At 38.4% G+C, this 24,613-nt stretch overlaps 1 protein-coding gene across 8 annotated transcripts in view; it reads left to right on the top strand.

Moving 5' to 3' along the window:
* ggps1 (geranylgeranyl diphosphate synthase 1) overlaps window positions 1-24,613 on the top strand; it is a 50,296-nt gene that overhangs the window by 14,942 nt on the left and 10,741 nt on the right. For 4 of the 8 annotated variants that reach the window (XM_034185020.1, XM_034185017.1, XM_034185016.1 and 1 more), the window contains one exon: window positions 5,729-5,799. The exons of the other annotated variants lie outside the window; for them this stretch is intronic. In XM_034185020.1, the coding sequence (XP_034040911.1) occupies window positions 5,729-5,799 (71 nt within the window). The remainder of the gene's footprint in view (window positions 1-5,728; window positions 5,800-24,613) is intronic. 8 annotated transcript variants of the gene reach the window in all.

Below are 24,613 nucleotides of genomic sequence, written 5' to 3' on the forward strand. Positions count from 1 at the left end.
TGGTCCTCCCCTCTCGTTGGATTTTCATTGCGAGGTGGAACGATTTGGAGCTTTGCTGCATCAAATTTTTCCAGAAACTGTGAGAGACAGCCAGGTGGAAACCATTCGGAAGATTCAGACGGCTTTCGGTGACAATCCTATGGGCATCACACAGATTAAGGAGTGTTACAACCGGTTTAAAGACGGCGCACAATGGCGGAGGGTGTGCCGCGCTCCGAGCGGCCATCGACAGGCTGAAACGACCAGATCATTTCCAAAGTGAATGCTGTGTTGATCCAGGACGTCGTCTGACTACCAGAGAAATTGCAGAAGACGTGGACATCAGCACTTTTTCGGCACATTCCACTGTTACAGGAGATTTTGTAATGAAAGACGTGCGGAAGTTGGAAGTCTCACAGGACATGTTGTGACATGTCCAGCTCTTACACAATTCCTCGGATACTCACTTGACTGAAAAGCCACCGAAAGCCGTTTGAATCTTCCGAATGGTTTCCACCTGGCTGTCTCTCACAGTTTCTGGAAAAATTTGATTCAGCGCTGCTCCAATCGTTCAGACATTTTGCTCGCAATGAAAATCCAACAAGGGGGGAGGACCAGTGCTCACTCAAAGTCTACTCACAGGGGAATGACGCAACCGACAGGCATGAAAAAACTCACGCATGCACACGAAGGTTCAAGGTTGGCTCATGCAAGCACACGTGATTCAAATCCATAAGGTTTTTGAAAAAAATAAAAAGGTCTGATACTTTTTGGACAGACCTCGTAGTTCACTGTACACCACAGGGGTGAACATGTGAAGCTTCACATTTTAGTAGAAGTGGTACCCCTTAGAAAATCCTTTAAGTAATAACACTTATTTTAGATGTATGCTGGATGTGCATTCTTTATCTATTTTAATGAAGATTCTCAGTCCTCCAAGTAAGAGGTCTAGGTCTCTCTAGATTGAACATTCTTTGTTTTATAATAACTACTTTATTTGTAAAGCACATTCACACATGAAGCTTCAAAGTGCTTCATGGTACTGCTCTTAGGCTGTATACAGTAGTGTTCAGAATAATAGTAGTGCTATGTGACTAAAAAGATTAATCCAGGTTTTGAGTATATTTCTTGTTACATGGGAAACAAGGTACCAGTAGATTCTCACAAATCCAACAAGGCAAAGCATTCATGATATGCACACTCTTAAGGCTGTGAAATTGGGCTATTAGTTAAAAAAAAAAAAGTAGAAAAGGGGGTGTTCACAATAATAGTAGTGTGGCATTCAGGCAGTGAGTTCGTCAATTTTGTGGAACAAACAGGTGTGAATCAGGTGTCCCCTATTTAAGGATGAAGCCAGCACCTGTTGAACATGCTTTTCTCTTTGAAAGCCTGAGGAAAATGGGACGTTCAAGACATTGTTCAGAAGAACAGTGTAGTTTGATTAAAAAGTTGATTGGAGAAGGGAAAACATATATGCAGGCGCAAAAAAATTATAGGCTGTTCACCTACAATGATCTCCAATGCTTTTAAAATGGACAAAAAAAAAAAGACGCGTAGAAGAAAATGGAAAACCATCAAAATGGATAGAAGAATGGCAAAGGCTCACCCATTGATCAGCTCCAGGATGATCAAAGACAGTCTGGAGTTACCTGTAAGTGCTGTGACAGGTAGACGCCTGTGTGAAGCTAATTTATTTGCAAGAATCCCCCGCAAAGTCCCTCTGTTAAATAAAAGACGTGCAGAAGAGGTTACAATTTGCCAAAGAACACATCAACTGGCCTAAAGAGAAATGGAGGAATATTTTGTGGACTGAGAGTAAAATTGTTCTTTTTGGGTCCAAGGGCCGCAGACAGTTTGTGAGACGACCCCCAAACTCTGAATTCAAGCCACAGTTCACAGTGAAGACAGTGAAGCATGTTGGTGCAAGCATCACGATATGGGCATGTTTCTCCTACTATGGTGTTGGGCCTATATAATCGCATACCAGGTATCATGGAACTTTGGATATGTCAAAATACTTGAAGAGGTCATGCCCTTGAAATTGGTGTTTTAACAAGACAGTGACCCCAAGCACCCTAGTAAACAAGCAAAATTTTGGTTCCAAACCAACATAATTAATTCCTCACAGATGTGAAGAAATGAAAAACTGTGGTTGTACAACTAAATACTAGTTTAGTGGTTCACAGGATTGCTAAAAAAAAGCAGTTTGAACATAATAGTTTTGAGTTTGTAGCATCAACAGCAGATGCTACTATTATTGTGAACACCCCCTTTTTTTTCTACTTTTTTTTTTTTTTTTTTTACACTAATAGCCAATTTCATAGCCTTAAGAATCATGAATGCTTTGTCTGGTTGGATTTGTGAGAATCTACTAGTACCTTGTTTCCCATGTAACAATAAGAAATATACTCAAAACCTGGATTAATCTTTTTAGTCACATAGAACTATTATTCTGAACACTACTGTATCTGGTATACCACAGTCTTCACTCTTCAAACCTGGTTTTAAAAAAAAATCACTTTAATTTAGTGGTTAACATCTAGCAGGGAGTCCAGTTGCTATAAAATTTTATGCAGTCATCGTGGTGGGTAATAATGAATAAAACATTTTGTTTGTGTAGTGGTTTCAGTCAAATGCCAGTCTTTATAACATCTGTAAAACTCACAACTGCACACAATACATAATCATAAAAACTACATAAAACATGGAATGGTTAAAAGTTTTTAAGGTATTTAAAGATATCAGTTGTGACTACCAGAACTCTTGTCTGTTGTTGCAGGCAGGAAGAGAATTGTCCACATTTCAGTCTCCCCCCCCATATAACGTGGCTTTTCTGTGGGACAGTGTGGACTGTGGGAGAACTTATCCCCCAGAGCTTGCTGTGCAGCTATAGAAAAGTTCTACAGGAGAAGAAAAGTTCTTTTCCCCCAGCGCTTGCTGCACAGAATGCTGCAAAAGAACTTTTCCTATAGCCACGTTCTCCTGCTGCAGGAGAAGTCTTCCCACAGCCGCACAGTGAGCACTGCAGGCGCAAGTATTGTAGGGGGGACCGGGGGCATTCTCCCCCGGGGAAAATTTTTAAATAAGTCTCTGAAATACTACTGCCTGCATTTTGAGGGCTGAATTTTGTGATTTTTTTTTTTATTTTTTATTTATTTATTTTTTTTTGTTACAGCTTTACTTTAAAACCAAAAGAAAAGCACATCAGCCCAAAACAGTGTAGAAATGTACATGTCAGGAGCAATGAACCAGGTGTACAGCATGTTTTGTAAAATAAAAATGCTAGTCTGTCATTCTGGGAGGGGGATTGCTTCTTTCCATTTTCATCAGTCTTATAACCATCATTAACCACAAATACTTCATTAATTTGTTGACAAATGTCAATATTATACAAGTATTAATATGTTGCATAACTAGACAATCAGGTAACAGCTCAAAAACAGTTTTAATAACACTAACCCAGATAAATGTCTAATCAATTCTGAATCGGATTGCTTCTTGAAATTTGAATCTATACCCAGCCCTACTCGCAGCAAGAAGGTCATGGGATCGATTTCCACTTGTGGCCATTGTGTGGAGTTGGCATGTTTTCCGGGTATTTGGGTGGGTGCTCCAGCTTCCTCCCATGTCTAAACATGCAGGTTAAGTGAATTGGAAACTTTATAATTGTCCAGTTCTCCCTTGTAGAAGAGACTAACCTGGTAAAATAAGATGTCTGTCATTACATATTGGTTACAAATTATATGCAACATTAATTCCAGGATTATTGTTGGTTGGATAATCTTTGACAATAACTATTATAAGGTGTAAAGTGTCTGCCACAGCAGTCCAGGTTAGAGTTCAGACACAGAGCAATGAATTTTAGTTCATGAGCCGCTCATCAATTTTGACCAAATCAGTACCACTTAAGGGGAATAAACAACACTTAGAATCCAGGCTCAGTGTATCATGGCCTACACAAAAATGTAGCATAGCCATCCCAGGGTGGTAACTGTAGCCAGGTAGGGGTCAATGAAGAATTGCACAAAAGTCAAACTTTAAAAATGCTCCAATCATGCTGAAAACTATATCATTACTTGTCTGATCATAACGATTCCAAAAAGGTATAGTTTGGACTGTCTGGAATGTTATGGGATAAAAACAGCAAAAACTGGTGACAAAGGTCAATTTCTGTTTGTACAGGGGTCAAAAGTTAAAGTTGCTAAAATTCAGTATAAAAAAAAAAAGATGCAAATTATTGTTGGGTTAATAGGGTTCTAATAAGGAATAGTTTGCACCATCTGTCATGCTTAGTTATCATGTTACAGGTTAATGTATGCATCCTGTTCTGTTTGGCTGCTTCCCGAAGCACTGTTCTTCAATCATATAAAAGGAAAGTGTGTGTGTGTGTGTGTGTGTGTGTGTGTGTGTGTGTGTGTGTGTGTGTGTGTCAGCCCCTCACAAGTAGTCCCACATGTTCTGAGTCGCAGAGACTATGTGGTGAGGCGTACAAGGTGCCTGCCTGATGACTTGGTGAAAGAGTTTAGCGTGCGGATTTTTTGGTCTGTTCAAAAATCAAGCAATGTGCAGGTGCCGCCCCACCACTCAAGCAAGGCAGCTGTGAAAAGCTGCAAACCTCGCACCGAACTGTGCAAATTTTCTCTGATGCTGTTCACAGGCTGTCACAGCAACGGGAGATACTACCCTAACTGAACCATTGAGATTCCTGATCAACCAGGGGGAGACAAGGGGAGGGGATGGCTATTAATTATACGATGCTGCCCTGCTATCTGGGAGGAAGAACAAACTTTTGTAGACTGATTGTATTAATGATTAATAATCAGCAATGAAGGAATTGAAGTCCTAGCACTGACATCTCAACATTGCATCACAACTTACACAAATATTTAAGATTTATTAACAGCAATATCAGCTGACACTATGGTTACTTTCATTTAATAGCCCTTATTTAGTAAAGCTAGGAGTTTTAGGATAGTTGACAGACCTCAAAGTGTAGCGATATTGGGGAGGTAACATGGCTGCCGAGTGACTAGATGGCAGGCCTGCATAATTAATAGTAATTCAATGTTTTTAAACTCTAAAATGTCTATAAACAAAAGTAAGCCTGACTGGGAAAGAAAAAAGGGAAACAAGTGTTCATAGAGCAGCAAAGCAGGTGTGTGTTTTAATAAATGTGCCACCCTAAGTGGTCTGTGATGTTGGCATAGCAATTCTAATGTACAGTATTTGCTCAGATAGCCACAGTTAGCTTCCAGAGGCTCCTGTTTTGTGCACGAAGTCAATATTTGCCTCTGTATCCAGATGTAAGCCCTGACTGCTGTGTTGCTCAAACTTCTGCTGCAGTTGATGTGGTCCATCTTTTTCTATTTTAAGCCAAATAAAAAGTGAGTATGACCTTATGTAGAGTGTTGTGTACTTCTAATTGCCAAAAACCTATTGACCCCAAGGTGGGTTCTGGACCTCAGGTTGGGAACCATGGTGGTTGTGTCCAGACACAGTCCAACTAGTTATGGACCTGACTGTAGATGGCGACCTTAAAGAGGCAGTGATGCACCGGTTGGTTGCCTGTTTGGGTGAAGGGCACTTCTTTAATGTGGTGAAGGTAGCACATGCGCAGACTTGACCTTATGGAGATTATTTATTATGCTTTAGTAAATCCCTGTACTTCAATGCTTGCACTCTTACTGAAATATATTCTGTTTATTTTACACTGGCAGTATGTGTTTTCATGTTGTTTTTTGCCCCCCAGGAAAACAGATGAGAAAAAAACTTGCTCACTCATTTAACCATTGGCTTCACATTCCACAAGACAAGCTACAGGTGAGAACTTATTTCACTCATCTGATGTATGAATTCAGTGAATGTGAAGTTGCACTGTGGTAACTTGTAGCGATACTGCCAGAGGGCAGAGGACCCAGGAAACAAACAGCCTGACTGTTGAAAGTGTTGTTTTCAATAATTCAGTGGTGCTGTGTCTATGGCCATCTGACCATTAATGGACCCCCCGCCCAAGTTATCACATAGGCTTCAAAACCTATGAAGAACAGCTCAGGATGTTGTCATCTTAGTGGTACCACACTCCACCTAATTCCTGGCTAATCTATGACTGGGTTAAAGAGTAGGTGACACCAAAAATGTGTACAAATCACTAAAAATGATATGCTGATATTTTAAGAATCCTGAACAATAAAAGTCAATAAGTGCGTGGGTGAAGGATAACCAACAGCTGTCTGAAGCCTGCGCTCTTTCAGCCCCCAGCCACGACCATATCGTTGTTACATCATCACAAGAACAGGACCTGCTGATTCAAGCCCAGTTGTAAACATGGCGGAGGTCGAGCTGTTTTCGGGTGATTTTTCTTTTCTAGTGTGGAGCTTTTTTTAAGTCCAGTCTGAATAAACTGTGGAGGACACAGCCTTACGGTTTTGAACCTTATTTAGATGACAATGAGCGAGACTAAACCTTAGAGGAAAACCTTCAGTATGACAACAGTGACAATACTGGCAGAGTTCAGAACACAGAATGGTGATTATAAATAAATATTGCAGGTGATTTTGGCATGTGGGTAAAGGTGATGCTCTTTGGTCTAATCAACTGATTAGGAAAAAAAAACATACTATCTGTGACTTCAGAAAAAAGTGACGAGACATTCAAATCTGAAAAATGTCACAAGGGACTGAAAATATCACCTGTTTTTTAAAATAAATGTTTCCTTCTTGAATACAGTTAGTGTACTGTATGTTTGTAATGCAACACATTTAATATTAAAAACATTTACACAAGGAGAAAATAATAGTCTTACCTGTCCGTTTCAGTGAGATAATGTTCAGTCTGATGAAAATGTCTGAAAATTTAATTTGTTGTCCTGGCTGAAGAAAAGTCTATAATGGTTCGAATCTCTGCTGTACTGATCCACGACCAGCGCAGTCAACTACAGGTGTAATCCGTTCATTGCGTCTGCAGCTGATGGATCGAGTCTCTGCTGTTTGCGCTGGAAGTTAAGACTGTGGAGAACCCACCAACACCGTGTGAGCGCGCACGTCGATAAAAGTGCTACACCTGCCAATCAAAAGGATTGTCGGTGAGAATTAACCGTTCTGACACGTATATTAAAAAAAGTGCTTCACCGACCCGAACCACTCGGTGGAAATGGGGCTGTCAGTAGCCTAGAAAAATCCATAAATTAATGGGACTGTTAAGATAATGGTTCTGGCACTGATGTCACTTCCTCCTTCTCCAATGTCGTGACTCATTGGGAAGTTCCTGGTTTTTAGTGGCACACAGTTCAAAATCTGAATATTTATCTCTTGAGTAACTGCGCACCAGGTGCAAACTCTTCCTTTTTAAAACCATATTAACTTGACCAATTTACATCACTTTTTACCAAAATTGGGGCAACTTTAACTTTTGACCCCTGTACAAACTGAAATTGACTGACACCATTCTTGCTGTCTTTACCCCATAACTCCATAGAGTTTAGCCATAGATGGTTCACACTAATGGGATGTAGTTTTCAATATCATTGGAGCCTTTTTAAACTTCAACACGTGTAATTCTTCAGTTGACTCCTACCTGGCCGCCTATTGAAATTTCAAGTGGCCAGTCAGTTGTTGTCCCCCCCCCCCAAGAGTAATGTTTAAGATCACCTTAATTTATACTATATATAATATACAAAGTGAAACTTGATCCAGATCACCTCCAAAATTTTGTGGAGTCTTCCTTGGCCTAATCTGTGTTGAAAATTTCGTGAAAATCCGTGCAGTAGATTTGACGTAATCCTGCTACATGACAGATGGACAAATGCAGATTTTATTACATCCTTAGTGAACATAATAATGTCGACGGGTCGGTCACAATCAAGGCTATAGATACAAAATACAGATGTTATCATATCAGAAACACTAAATCATATGTCATGAAGATGTACTTTTGCTTTCTGCATATGAAAAAAAACGTCATGTTCCCGAAAAAATGGTTTGATTAATCCTAATATTTAACAAGTTATGACCAGAAATGTGGTGCATTTTTTAATGAAATTAGGCGTTATTCTGTGTCAATTTAAAATTGATGCACCATGTTTTATTGTATAACAATAAAGGTGTGGTAGTCATTTATGTAAATGTTTTTCTATGATATAAACAAATCTGTTTTCTATTTTCAGAAAATTTCGGGTGATTCTTAAACTACAGGACTTATGTCCTTTGATCATATTGTATGAAAAACAGAAAAAAGGGGAAATTTCACACTTTTATAGTTATCTTTACAATGAAAGTGTTAAAAAATTTGTTCTAGTAGTTTTCACCTTTTTTCAGCATCATTATATGCAAATATTGCCATTTTGTGGTTGTCCCACACCCAGACTTTTGATCTTCAATGATAAAAATGAATGGTAAAGAAACGTTTTTTTTTTTTCTAATGTTTTAAAATATCTCTGAATAAAATATCAGTAAAATAATCAAAACATAATTGGGGGTATTCAATGTCATACAACTGTTATTTTTTTTACAAAATGTAGTTGTCCCACACTATTGCCGTAATTTCCACCACAACACTGTAATGTCCCTTTTAAACAGTTTGTATGAAAGATTGTTTGGGTAGTTTCTGTGGAGATAAACAGTGACATCAGAGCACATGTATATAGCGCCAAATCACAACAAACAGTTGCCCCAAGGTGCTTTATATTGTAAGGCAATGGTGTGGTGGAAATTACATTTGCAAGACCAATAGTGCCCGTAGTTAAAGAATCACCCATTCATCAATTTCAGGTGATCCGAGAGACAGCTACATAGTTTTACAGAAATGAGTTACACCGTTGGAAAATTTCATTTTCAAGACAATATTGAATGGAAGTGCTGAATGAAAACAATAAAAAGTCATCCTTTGGTCTTTAAATAATGTTATTTGAAGTCTCAAGGGTGTCTAAAAAAATAAAGATTTAATGCGGCCAGAGCAATATTTTGTTTTTGGCGATCACACTGCATGGTCTCAGATGTTCAGAAAATCCTGTAGAGTCTGTGACATGCCTATATTTAAAAATAATAGCATGGTGAATGTAACTTAGGTAGTTTTATTGTCCTATGTTAGGATAATTAAAGGATGTAAGTTGAATGGAATAAATAATTAGGTCCTATACCTGTTATGATGAAGGCTCTAGGTAGCACCCTGTCACGGACGCTACGTGTGTAGAGTCCGTGACATAGTTTTAAAATAGTACATGGATGAGTCTGAGTATCCATGATGAAGTGCTCTATCTATATTGAAGAATACAGTTTGTTAAGCCTTATAACCAAAACACCTTTTTTTTTATAAGTAAATAGTAAAATAAATTACTCTTGTATTAAGGATATCCTTTCTATTGTAGAGTCCGTGACGGTCAAAATGTGACTTTGCTTCTTTGTCTTAATATTGTCACCAAAAAAATTGGCTAGAGATGCATGAATAAAATTTTGGATTATATTGCACTAGACATTGGTCTTCATAATGGGTCTCAATTCAAAGAAAAATACTTACTTTGATTTTTTTTTTTTTTTGTCTTAAGGTCATAAGTTACTGAATCAAAAATACCTGAGCATGGCTTCTGTTTTGTGCATGAGCAAACTGTTCTGCATTGTCAAAGAAAAAATAAGTGTTTACCTTTTTCTTTCTTTTCGGTCCTGGTAGCACATAACAGGGCTCCAAGTGAGAGCAGTTGGTGCAACCCGGTGTCTTCTACGCCTGAGAGAGGCTGGTCATCTAACACAATGAATTAAGTTTTTTTTGTTTTGTTGTTTTTTTTTGAGTTACTTGTGTAGCCTTTTGACTGTTACACTCATACAGTTGAGTGTTTCTTCACTTGGGCTGTTAGCTGCTGTCTGACTGTAGCTGCTCTCGGATCTTCTTTTCATACTCTGCCATGAGCCTCGAAGTGTTTGTTCTTTAAATATCTAAGTAAATCAGTTGTATTAAAGCATTTTTACTACACTTCCCCCCCCACAAGGATGCAAACTTTCCATTGCTCTGACTGATTGTACAAAAGTTCTACATGGCAGACATGCTTGTTGGGGCTTGCTATCATGGTCCTGCGCAATACGCTCACACAGGGCTGCCTTCTTCTTCTTATGAGTTTGTGGGCGGTTTGCAGACCCACATGGTGCATGACTGCCACCAACCGTTTGAAAGTATGAGCTATAGGCGGTCGGTTTTTGTGATCAACAATGAAACACATGATTAGCCGCCCCCAATACATGCTTTTTCACAGAAATCAGCCGATAATGATTGGTTGCCGATCCATCGGAGCACCACTACCCTTCGGCTTCAACATTTATCATTTCCTGTTTGACTGTGGACTCAAAATTTGGCATAAGGGTGATTCTTTAACTACGGGCACTATTGGCCTTGTAAATGTAATTTCCACCACACCATTGTCTTACAATATAAAGCGCCTTGGGGCAACTGTTGTGATTTGGCGCTATATACATGTGCTCTGTCACTGTTTATCTCCATAGAAACTACCCAAACAATTTTTCATACAAGGGTCATTCTTAGACTACGGGCACTTATGTCCTTTGATCATATTGTATGAAAAACAGAAAAAAAAGGGGAAATTTCACACTTTTATAGTTATCTTTACAATGAAAGTGTATTAAGAAATTTGTTCTAGTAGTCTATGATGACTTTTTCACCTTTTTTCAGCATCATTATATGCAAATATTGCTGTTTTGTGCTTGTCCCACAACAAGACTTTTGATCTTCAATGATAAAATGAATGGTAAAGAAACGTTTTTTCTAATGTCTTAAAATATCTGTGAATAAAATATCAGTAAAATAATCAAAACATAATTGGGGTATTCAATGTCGTACAACTATTGTGATTTTTTTTTTTTAAACAAAATGTAGTTGTCCCACACTATTGCTGTAATTTCCACCACAACATTGTAATGTCCTTTTAAACAGTTTGTATGAAAGATTGGGTACTTTCTATGGAGATAAACAGTGACATCAGAGCACATGTATATAGCGCCAAATCACAACAAACAGTTGCCCCAAGGCGCTTTATATTGTAAGGCAATGGTGTGTGGAAATTACATTTACAAGGCCAATAGTGCCTGTAGTTAAAGAATCACCCACAAACTGTTTAAAAGGACATTACAGTGTTGTGGTGGAAATTACGGCAATAGTATGGGACAACTACATTTAAAAAAAAAAAAAAAAAAAAAATCACAACAGTTGTATGACATTGAATACCCCACTTATGTTTTAATTATTTTACTGATATTTTATTCAGAGATATTTTAAAACATTAGGAAAAAACGTTTCTTTACCATTCATTTTTATCATTGAAGATCAAAAGTCTGGGTGTGGGACAAGCACAAAACAGCAATATTTGCGTATAATGATGCTGAAAAAAGATGAAAGTTATCATAGACTACTAGAACAAATTTCCTAATCCACTTTCATTGTAAAGATAACTATAAAAGTGTGAAATTTCCCCTTTTTTCTGTTTTTCATACAATATGATCAAAGGACATAAGTGCCTGTAGTCTAAGAATCACCCATATCGAGCTTCAGTGTTGACTTTCCACTGAATTCCCGCAAGATCTCCTCTATTCATGCGAGACCTCGTCTTTGTCTTTATTTTTAAATTGAGACAGTTACACCTTACAGGGGTATCACACACACCATGGCAAAAACAATACTGAAAAACAGGTTCATCTCCTGGACTCTCGATCCAGAAAGTCTTCCACATTTGACATTTCCTGTATTAGTGTAGACTCAAAATTTGACACTTCCTGTTTGTGACACAGTGTACCATGAGCAAGCTTTACTCATTATTTATGAACTAAGCATAACAAAATGACATGAAACATGCGTAATGTTTAAGTTGCATCTTTTACAGTAATGACAAATCTTTAATTACTTTAATTTATTCTGCCCGTATGTGTGAAGGCCAGTCATATCGAGTCAATGGCCACAAACTTCAGGCACTGAGGAGCTGTTGGCCCATACCACTATTTTAATATGAATGGCTGCTTTCTGCTTTGGTGTAAAGTCCCTCCCACAGCCCTGCTTGATTTGTTAGACATCACAAGTTCACCTCATCAGTGCTGAAGGCTCCTGTTCTACAGACTGCCATAGAAGAAGACAGCAGTGTGCAGACTGGAGCTGTGTTGGCTGTATTTTAGTTATTTTAGAATTGTTATTTATAGCTCTGTGCATGTTTTGTGTGAAGGTTGAAATTTTAAAGAAAGTTTTGTGTATCTGTATCTGTCTCCAAACTTTGTCAGTAATTGGAATCGTATTGGCCCATAAATCCATATCAGTCAACCCCTACTTTTCAGCATCTTCTATTCTACTTGTAGATAAAACCTCAAAATGATACATTTGTAAAATGATTAAACTTAATTTCTGCTGTGTTTGTGGATTTTTTTTTTTTTTAATACTTCCATTTGTCTATTTTCTACACCTGCTTACACTAGTTAAGGGTCATAGGGAGCTGGAGCCTAACCTAGCAGTCATAAGGTGTGAGGCAGGGTGCACCCTGGACAGGACACCAGCCTGTCGCAGGGCCACATATAAAACCCCTGCCAAAAATTATAGAATCACCGGCCTCGGAGGATGTTCATTCAGTTGTTTAATTTTGTAGAAAAAAAGCAGATCACAGACATGACACAAAACTAAAGTCATTTCAAATGGCAACTTTCTGGCTTTAAGAAACATAAGAAATCAGGAAAACAAATTGTGGCAGTCAGTAACGGTTACTTTTTTAGACCAAGCAGGGGGGAAAAAAATATGGAATCACTCAATTCTGAGGAAAAAATTATGGAATCATGAAAAACAAAAGAACGCTCCAACACATCACTAGTATTTTGTTGCACCACTTAATGAGTGACAAACAGTACTCTTCATCAATCTGGCTCCAACTTTCTCTGATTGCTGTTGCCAGAACAGCTTTGCAGGTTGGAGCCTTGTCATGGACCATTTTCTTCAACTTCCACCAAAGATTTTCAATTGGATTAAGATCCGGACTATTTGCAGGCCATGACATTGACCCTATGTGTCTTTTTGCAAGGAATGTTTTCAGTTTTTGCTCTATGGCAAGATGCATTATCATCTTGAAAAATGATTTCATCATCCCCAAACATCCTTTCAATTGATGGGATAAGAAAAGTGTCCAAAATATCAATGTAAACTTGTGCATTTATTGATGATGTAATGACAGCCATCTCCCCAGTGCCTTTACCTGACATGCAGCCCCATATCATCAATGACTGTGGAAATTTACACATTCTCTTCAGGCAGTCATCTTTATAAATTTTATTGGAACGGCACCAAACAAAAGTTCCAACATCACCTTGCCCAATGCAGATTCGAGATTCATCACTGAATATGACTTTCATGCACAGTCCACGATTACTTTTCCTTAGCCCATTGTAACCTTGTTTTTTTTTCTGTTTAGGGGTGATTCTTAGACTATGGGCACTTATGTCCTTTGATCATATTGTATGAAAAACAAAAAAAGGGGAAATTTCACACTTGTTATCTTTACAGTGAAAGTGTTAAGAAATTTGTTCTAGTAGTCTGACTTTTTCACCTTTTTTCAGCATCACCAGACTTTTGAGCTTCAAACATAATTGGGGTATTCAATGTCATACAACTGTTGTGATTTTTTTTTTTTTTAACAAAATGTAGTTGTCCCACACTATTGCCGTAATTTCCACCACAACACTGTAATGTCCTTTTAAACAGTTTGTATGAAAGATTGTTTGGGTTGTTTCTATGGAGATAAACAGTGACATCAGAGCACATGTATATAGCGCCAAACCACAACAAATAGTTGCCCCAAGGCACTTTATATTGTAAGGCAATGGTGTGGTGGAAATTACATTTACAAGGCCAGTAGTGCCCGTAGTTAAAGAATCACCCATAAATGTAACAGTAATATTGAAAGATCTCTGAGGGCCCTTCCCACTCTTGCACAGTTGTACAATAGTTTAGTCCCCCCCCCACACACACACACACCCCTATATTGAGTTGGGGGTCTGGGGGACCAACTTGCACCATTTTCTAGAAAAATGGTGCATTCCTGTGCATTTTAACAGACGGGATTGCACCAAATTGCACCATTTTTCTAGAAAAATGGTGCAATTTGGTCCCCCAGACCCCCAACTCAATATTGCCCCCCTAAATTTAAAAAGGGTTCTGACTCCCAGGTATGATCTAAGGTATACATGATTAGACCTGGTTTGACTACACATTAGAAATTTGGTGTTTGCGTTAATAAAAAAACATAACTGTGTGTGTGGTGGGGTGTCTTCAATAGGGCTAGTACCTATGGCCCAGAATTTGGTGCTACGCCCCTGCTTGTCCAATAGAGTACCCCAGTTGTCTGAATTTTTTTTTTTTTTTTTTTTCTGCTTCTCTTCGACAATGGGTTAATATTAAACCCTGGTGTACCCTGAGCATAGTCTCTCCAACCAGGGACTGTCATGATCACTCAACCTGCACGTAATTATTTTTGTGGTCTTCAGTGGGATTGCCATTTCTGCTGGCATTTAATAAAAAAAAGCACCCACAAAGCTGAACACACCAAAAGTAACATTCTTGTTTTCACTCTGTGGGAGTAACTGTGCAGTTGCCTCTCATTGGAGGGTTTGGAGCATCATCTCTGTCAAGAAGGAAACCCCAGTGGAGCACAGTGTCTTTTCTGTGGAACACTGACTGGCACTGGCTGAGTAGTTGTGTTTTGCAGTGCACCTAAGCCTAAACCTGAGGCTTTCTCTCAGCAAGGATGCTGATTTCCACTGGTGTCAAGGAAACTTGTGGCAACTCTGTAGTGCAGTAGCTGTAGTATAATGCTGTCATTTCTGAAGTGTTATTTGCAGTAAATGCATTAGATATCATCTCTAGTTGACCACTATTAGAAATGGAATGATTTGCAGTGTAACAGTCTGAGCCTTTGACCTTATTGCACTAATAGCGTTGGGGTTGTGTTCACTACTACCTCAAGGACACTTTCCAGAGGGCAGAAAATGGATACATTGGAAAAAATTAAAAATAGAATATCATGGAAAAAGTTCAATGTTTTTTTTGGTATTTCAGTGACTTTTTTTTATTATTTTGATAATTGTGGCTTACAACTCCAAAATATTGAAAATGCATATCTTAGAATATTAGAATGTTTTAAAAGGATTTATGATACAGAAATATCTATTTTCTTTATGCGCTCCGTACTTGGTTACAGCTCCTTTTTTAAAGAATTCATCAGTGTGCTGTGGCGTGGAAGCAATGAGCCTCTGGTGCCGCTCAGGGGTTTCTGGGAGTCCAGATTGCATTGAATAGCAGCCTTCAGATAATCTGGATTGTTGGCTTTGGTGTCTCTTGTGTTTTTATTGACAGTACGCCTTTAAAAAAAAAAAAAAAAAAATCTGAGGGATGGTCTATGGGATCAATAAAGTCCAGTAATGCCATGGTTAGTAAACCAGGTACTAGTAGTTTTGGCACTGTGTGTAAATGCAAAGTCTTGCTAGAGGAGAAAATCAACAGGAAGCAGGAAGTGTTTTACAATATCCTGGTAGAGGGCTGAGTTAACTTTGGACTTGATTAAACACAAACACCAGCAGGTGTCATGGCGTCCCAACCAAACTCTCACGGGCTGTAGAAACTTCACACTGGACTTCATACACTTGTAGCCCATTTCCTGGACACATCTGTGCCTGGTGGTCTTGAGTGGTGGGTACAGCTAACCAAAAGGTTAGCTTTGATAACATTAATCCAATAACTGGAAAGTTATCTTTTATGACGCTAAACCGATAAACTACTAAAAAATTTATCTTCATTATAGATAACCGATAACTTTTAGTATTGATTTGGACACGACTGTTGGGTATTTTCTCCTCCAAACATTCTTAAAACCTTTGATAAGACAAACAGAGTCAAGAAACACCAGTGAGACAGAAAGTCAAATTAATCACGCGCGGAGTGCAGCCAGGCTGTACACACATCAGATTACACTGTTGGGTTCTGATAAACCAGTTTCACTTTCACTTTTTGCTGCTGGGTAAATTCAAGGATCACAAACGCATAAGAATGCACAAAAAAAATGAATAAAAAATAAAACCCCAAGCACTGTCATCTTTCAAAAGCGATAAAGCACAGTATTAGAAATCAGTTTCTCTGTATTACTATGCTGTCATTTGCGAACTAAAAAGCTGCTTTTTTTTTTTTTTTTTTTTTCCTTTTCCACACGCTTTCAACCCTGTGGCTTAAACAACCGAAACACATCCATTAATGCATTGATTGGCAAAGTAAAATACACGCAAGTATAAATTCTTACCTGTTAGTTTCAGTGGGATTCATCTGAATAGATAATCCACATAAAGCATTTTTTAATTATTTATTTTTTTTTTTTTGTATTCCAAAACAGTGTCTAAACATAAAAGTCCCTCTGTACACACAGCTGCGCCGTGAGAGCTCTTCTGCCCCACCGAGACTTGGCGATTAAATTACAGCCACAAAAAAATAAAATGCTAAAATTAGTCCATTTTGTTTTTGTGTCGAGCGGCCTCACTCATCGTAACGTCCAAAGTGAACCTGAACTGCACTACCCACAATGCTCCCTGCATCCACCGGCCAATCACGTTTTGCATATGATGTCATCAGAAAGCGACAGGCAGCCAGTCTGCTACACACACACGCACCAGACTATGTTTTTTACTGTTAAACTTTACCAACAAAAAAATGTTATTGGAACTAACTTATCAGAAGATAATTGTTCCGATGATGGTTTTAAAACTTAATTGAAAAGCTAATTCGTTATCAAACATTAGCTTCGATAATTATCCGTTAGCTGAACTGTGCCCACCACTGCACTGGAGACAATTCGTCTGCACATTTCTTCAACATGGATGGGGAGACAGTCAGGTCTGGCTGCTTTACGTGGGTTTTGCCTTTTGAAGAGCCTGTTGACATCTCTCTCATGAATTTGGGGGGGGGGGGGGGTTGATGGGGAAGGCGGTGCTGGTGGGTTGGAGCTGTTGGTTGTCATTGGAGATGGTGGTAAGATTGTCCCATTGTCTGCAGTGTTGCCACAGTTACTTTGAAAAAGTAATCCAATTACTGATTACTCCTTGAAAAAGTAACTTAGTTACTTTACTGATTATGCAATTGTAAAAGTAACTAAGTTAGATTACTAGTTACTTTTTAAGTTACTTTCCACCAGCTGTCGACAACAACCCTCTGCCACCTCAACATGACAGTGATACTTGTTTTGCCAAAACTCACTTTATAGTCACCCTTTCTTGACGTCAATGAAAATAAATAGTTGTTTTATAAAAAGTAAAATAAAAACCTCTTTCTTGACCTCATATTTAACTGTTGACAGCACTGTAACAGTAAAACTTGAAGTTTATAAATGTAACTATTAAATTCTAACATTTAAATTCTCTCTAAACATTTTACTTTACGAAATTATTATAAGTAGTATTAGTAGTTGTAGTAAAAAAGGCTTCAAAACTAGACCTTTAATCTAGGGGTGTTGTAGGGGGGGCACATCCCTGCCCCACGCCCCCATTCCATCTGGATTCGCCCCTGCTTTGGCGTTTGAGCACAAAGAATGGATAACATTTATTTATGCATAAAACATGACCAGATTTACAGGTAAAGTTTTATTGCGTTTTCACATCACGTGGTCCTCAGAAAGAGAGTTTAGGTGCATTTAGTGGAAAATAGTGTTAGTTGTTGACGTGTCACAGAGGATCAGCTGTTTTTAACGAGCAGATACGGAGCGGCTCAGCTCAGAATTCTAAATAAAGGAGGAAAAAAGCATTAAAATGTCTTTATAAAGCTCAGTGCAAGTGTGCTGTTGTCACTGCACTTTAAGAGGTGAGGACAAGTCGTAGCTGCTGCAGAAAACTACAGATGAAAAGTTCACAGCTCGCTTAAATTGGGTAGTTCAGTCGAACCCCGACCCCCTGCCCACGGACCAGGTTTAATGCTGCTATCGACCCACAATGCAAAAATAATAGTAACGCACAGTGACTTGGAGAAGTAACTTTAATCTGATTACTGATGTGGAAAGATTAACGTGTTAGATTACTCGTTAATAAAAAAAAAAGTGGTTAGATTAGAGTAACGCGTAACGGAGTAACTGCTTGTCTGATACTGTATCAGAGAATAAATGCCCTTAACTGCTTTGGGGTATGTGTGTGTTTCATTTAAAAGCAAAAAAAAAAAAAACTTCACATATTAAAGCAATCCACATACAATGAAAAACTTGGTACATGCAAGTAATATGCATTTTCTTTGTACATTCTGCCATTGGCGTCAGTTATAACCCAGCACAACCTGTCCTTTCATTGTTATGTAGATGATCTGCAAATCTATCTGCCTTTGAGGACTAATGGGAGTGATGCTTTGTCATCATTATTTAATTGTATTTGTGATGTAAAGCAGTGGCTGTCCCAAAGCTTCCTTTACCTGAATGATGGTAAAATGGACATCATGGTGTTTGAGCGCTCTGGCATACCTAATGTGGTAACACCAAATTTTGGTGCTTTGGCTAACTATGTAAAACCAGCTGTCATGAATTTGGGAGTGATATTTAACAGCTGTTTGAGGTTCGATCAACAGATAAACTCTGTCAAAGCTAGTTTTTTCCAACTTCGCCTTTTGGCTAAAATAAAGCATTTCCTCAGTAGACATGATCTTGAGACAGCCATTCATGCTTTCATCAGCCCCATACTTGATTATTGTAATGCACTTTATTCGGGCATTAATCAGTCGTCTCTTGCACGTCTCCAATTGGTGCAGAATGCTGCTGCTCCTCTTTTAACAAACACTTTTACGTGAGCATATTACGCCTGTCCTGTACTCACTCCACTGGCTTCCAGTTCATTTTAGAATTGATTTTAAAATTTTAATGTTTGTTTTTAAAGCTATTAATGGCCTTGCACCTCCCTACTTGTCTGAAATTTTAACTTTTAAAACTCAGACCGTTGCCTTAATCTTGACCCAATACCAACCGTGTCACAGATTGGCAAAAACTCTGGGCAGTTTATGCATTACAACTTGTTTACAGCAGAGGGTGCCATATTTTTACATTAGCTGGCAATGCAGGTCACTGCAACAGACCAGGTAGAGTACGGCTTTTATTTAGAGACCCCCGTTTGTTTGTCTTTTTTTGGGGGGGGAGGGGGTGACAGAACTCTTAGCTCCTGCTAAACGGTATGCATTGCCTGTTACACACTTGCCAGTAATGAGAGAAGAAACTAAACATGATAAACAAAAAACAAAAGTACCCACGGTAAAGATGAGGTTTTGGACTTTGCACATCAGTGTTCCCAAGAACAGAGTAAACAGACTGTTGCTGAATCATAATCCAGTATCTTCACTCATTCAGTGATCACACACACAAACCTCACGTGTTTGCCAAAGCTCCAATTACTAGGCAACTCTACCACACAGGCCTGATTGGTGGATTGCTGCAGAGATGGTTGTCCTTCTGGACAGTTCTCTCTCCATAGAGGAATGCTGGTGCTCTGATAGTGACTTTTAGGTTATTGGTCACCTCCTTGATTAAGGTCCTCCTCCCTCGATCACTCTGTTCAGATGGACGGCCAGCTCTAGGAAGCATCCTGGTGGATCCAAACTTCTTCCATTTATGGATGACAGAGGCCACTGTGCTAATTGGGACCTTCAAAGCAGCAGAAATGTTTCTATACCCTTCTATTTGTGCCTCAAGACAATCCCGGCACAGAGGTTGGTGACATATGAGGGTAGATTTTGTCCAGCTTGTAAAGAGTTGGATAAACAGCAGTTGGCTTTCCTTAGAGTCTATGTAACCTGGTCTGAAATTGTTCGTTTATAATTTATATATCGTTGTCACAAGAGGCTGCAATGTATATCGCAGTATGAATTTTAGGCCATATTGCCCATCCCTAATGCACATAAGCTCAATTTTGAGCTTCAAGGCAAAAACTGAATACATGTGATTTCTTAGTTTATTTTGAATAAATTTGCAAAAAATGTAAAAAAGAGTTTCACATGGGGTATTTGTGTAGAAATTTGAGGGGGAAAACTATCCATTGGGAATAAGGCTATAACATAAAAAAAAAAGTGGAGCGCTGTGAATACTTTCTGGATCCACTATAAGATTAAATTAAGATGTATGAGCCAAGTGCTCATGAGCAGTTTCTGTCTAAATGATATACTGAAAAGTAAAATGTATATTACTCACAACTTGCACACAGCTATAATTCACTAATGTGTACGGCTCCAAAATTTGCATGCTATAGTTATTACAAAAACAAATTAACTTTATGGATGATACAACCGAGATTAGTTGCTGGATGTCTGCTTGCTTGAAATGATCACAAACAGTTTTTACATCGGCTGCACAGTTCCAATAATGCGTTTTATTTGTGCCAAAAGTACATAAATTTACGTGTTTTCTTGTTGCAATTACTGCAGTATGTATGTTTTTGTGAATATTGCTGTTATGACTGGTTCACACTGCAAGATAATTATGCCGATTTCGGACCCGATCTTCCCCTTTTGACAATCTTAAGGAAGCCCCGACTATCATGATGGCTTTAATGATAACCTTACAGATATTCCTGCTATGTGTGGTGCGTTAAGAGCACTCTAGCCTGCTTGGAAGGACGTTTGAGGGTGATTCTTTAATTACGGGCACCATTGGCCTTGTAAATGTAATTTCCACCACGCCTTACAATATAAAGCGCCTTGGGGCAACTGTTTGTTGTGATTTGGCGCTATATACATGTGCTCTGATGTCACTGTTTATCTCCATAGAAACTACCCAAACAATCTTTCATACAAACTGTTTAAAGGGACATTACAGTGTTGTGGTGGAAATTATGGCAATAGTGTGGGACAATTACATTTTGTTTAAAAAAAAAAAAAAAATCACAACAGTTGTATGACATTGAATACCCCAATTATGTTTTGATTATTTTACTGATATTTTATTCAGAGATATTTTAAAACATTAGAAAAAATGTTTCTTTACCATTCATTTTTATCATTGAAGATCAAAAGTCTGGGTGTAGGACAAACACAAAACGGCAATATTTGCATATAATGATGCTGAAAAAAGGTGAAAAAGTCATCATAGACCACTAGAACAAATTTCTTAACACACTTTCATTGTAAAGATAACTATAAAAGTGTGAATTTTTCATACAATATGATCAAAGGACATAAGTGCCTGTAGTCTAAGAATCACCCATATATTACTGATTCAGCAAGAGGTCACTGCATCCATTTACAACAGCATTTCAGCAAAAAGGAAATGCAAGAAATGTAAAGCTGAGATTTAATGAGCCAGTTATCAGCTTGTATTAAGAAATTTGCCAATTTTTAGTTGCATTTTACAGAAGTGTGCATCTGTCACAGAAAGTGGATAATTCTATGGTAATCTGGCTGTATTTTATCTTAACATTTACAAATAAATTTAAAAAATAGCTCTGGGCAATTCTGTTACAATAGAATTGCCAAAATTCAGTCTGGCGTTGTCATGGGCGTGTTGGTAGCTCAGTAAATGTAGGTTATCTCTGTGCATGTATCTCAAGATGGGTTTCAGCCCCTACCATTTCTGTCAACAGGATAAATGGTAAGGAACTTTAGAGTATGCGCCTGATGTTGTCAAACCAGGACGACAGGGCAGTCCACATGTGACAACATGAATCAGACGTAACAGGTCAACATGATTTTTCTTGCATGGAGTTTTTCAACGGACTTTGGGTAATTTGGGGGGCTGAATACGAATCTCTTGTTAATTTTTGCAAATCACATGTTTTTGAGATATGAAAACATTTTTCATATCAAGCTTTGAAGCAAAAGCTGCACTCTCGCACCTCTTTGGCACCATAAATATTACAGCTCTTGCTCACATTTTGTGAACCTGGTTTTAAAAACTATGCTTTTGAAGCTGTTTTGCACATGATTACTGGCGTCAAACTCGTGAATGAACAACTTTTGCGTAATCCATCAATAGGGAACATGTAGATTGCAATCGAGGGTGATGTGATAGAGGAAATCTGAGCTCAGATTCAGCATCCCGAAATTACCCTAAATCTGTTCTTAAAAACGCCATGCAAAAAAACACATTTATTTAGGCCGGTGTAATGAATCAGTTTTAAGTCTGTCAGAGATGAGGCTGTTTAAGTAATGATCATTAAAGCCAAACCAGTGTTTTGTGAATTAACGTCTGTAAACTTTCAGACTCCCACATTTGTGATAAAACAATGATAATCATTCATGCACGTTACTTTAGTATGAAAAGTATTTAACATGTACTTTACCTACATGTCTTGCTTATGGTGCGTTTACACATAACGACGGCCACAGTCACGAATGCCACAAAGTATACATTCTTGGCCGCTGATCACAAATGTGATTTGAAGCAGAGGTGTCAGGTGTCCTCAGGAACTGCTGCAACCTGTTACCACCAGTTACGATTAATGCCACGTGTTGGAGAATTATCAGGAACCATTACACATGGTCAAGAATAATATTCCATGTTGTTGTGCATAGTGACCAGTGGTGGGCACAGCTAAGCAAAAAGTTAGCTTCGATAATCATTAATCAGATAACTGAAAAGTTATCTTGTATGACGATAAACTGCTAAAAAAATGTATCTTTATCTTAAAGATAACCAATAACGGTATTGATTTGGGCGCGGCCACATCAGATTACACTGTCGGCTTCTGATAAACCAGTTTCACTTTAAGCGCTGCAGGGGCTGCTGGGTAAATTCATCAAATCAGTTATTTTTGTAAAAATCAGATTTATGATTTTTACTAAAATAACTGATTTGATGATTGCTAAACACACTGTGCTTTATAAAGCAATGTTTTTATCAATGTTGTAGTGAATTATCTATATTGAAAATTTACACAAATTGTAATCATGGCAGCCTGCAGACTTTTGCTTTTTTGTTGTTTTTGGTGACTGATGGGCTCTTCCTTCCAAGGCGGGCCAGACACCCTAAGGCCCGCCCATGATGCCAGGTGTGGTTATGTAACCTTGAGATGGACTTTTAGCTGCCTCAAGGTCACTCTACCTGCAGCCAGTTACAGTCAGTTTCGTCCTCATACTTAAAGCAGTATGTTAGTCCAGGTTACTTTTTGTATACAAATATCATGTGGCTTCAATTTAGCTTTCACGTCGCATTGTATTTTGACAATAAACATATTTCTGTCTCCGCCTGCTTTGTAACTTGCAGTGTATTCTGGCAAAAAAAATCAAATGCATCTACATACTGAGTAAGCAAAAAAAGAAAAAGTACTAATAAAACCCTGACATATTTATTCTGATGAGTTTACTGCTCCTGTGTTTGCATACAGCAACCATATAGAATACCGTTCCTGCTCTGATTCCACAGGGCTCTGTATGCAAACAGTCATAATCTCCTATCAAAACTGCCCCTTTACATGAACACGCCTGACAAGACTGTCCATAAAGATCAGTGTTGTCATGTTTGTTTTGCTTCCATTTGTCATTTGTTCAGTCATTGAACCGGTAAGCAGGTAATGCTGTTAAACAGCTGGGGGCTGGTACGGTCTCTGCATCACAACTCTTCCGTTATGATTGTAGCAGCTGTCACCTGTAGTCACTTTGAGTCTTTGTGGTCTAGAGTGTGTGATACTTGACCCAGGCCTGATGGATTGGGTTTAGACAAATATTTTGAAATGATGGCCTGGTTCGAGTCAGTTTCGGTCATGTTAGCACACGGCCTCTCTAAGCTCAGCTGTCCATAATGAATGACAAGTTGCTGTTGTTAACAGTACAAGATTTAATGGCTTGTTTTGTTTTTTTTTTTTTCCTTTTTATAGAGATTTGTTTAGGATGGAAATAACAGAGACTAACATCGCTGGGTTTGGACAGAAACGTTAAAATCCCTGCCAAGTGCAGTTATTACTGTCGGACACGGGTCATGTTCGGACAGAAATATGAGGCCCGAACTGCACTCTATTATGGTCATACTTATAAACACACTAATAAAATTCACTGGCTTCCAGTGAAGCATGGGAGAGACATTTCATCTGACTGTGGCAAAAAAAAGCATCCCATTCAATGCTTTAGGCAGAGGCAACATGCTTTCTGAGAGTTCTGCTGGCCACATGAATGGAAGGGATAGAATCCTTGTTTCGACCAGTATTTTTAAAGTCTATTTTCCATGCTTTGCTGGCTGCCTTCCAGGAGGCGCAGACAGAAATGCTCACACTTCTCCCTCAAAAATCTTATCCTTGGTAAAACTGTGCAGCTAATTAACATTAATGGTATTGCTGGACCTCTATAAAAACACACCTGTTAACTATTTTTGATGTATTCACTGTCGAAGTCCAGAAAAAACACAGATTTTTAAGTGCAAAAAAATCTTGTTTTCCCTGTTTGTTTGAATGAAAGGCAAAAATGACTCTGGAGGGTAGTTCACAAGGTGATGTCACTGAAATAAACATTTCACAAAGGCTATCACATCAGACCATTTCAAAGCAGCAGGTGAAATCAGGATACATTCCCCATGTTTATAGCTTAATTTCTTAAGTTTTTCATAATTTCTCATGTATTTTGAATAGTGACCTAATTTTGAGATATGCACTTTAAACACCTGATCATCAATGAAATCACCTACTGA

This window comes from Thalassophryne amazonica, chromosome 13, assembly GCF_902500255.1.
Source record: "Thalassophryne amazonica chromosome 13, fThaAma1.1, whole genome shotgun sequence".
NCBI lineage: Eukaryota > Metazoa > Chordata > Actinopteri > Batrachoidiformes > Batrachoididae > Thalassophryne > Thalassophryne amazonica.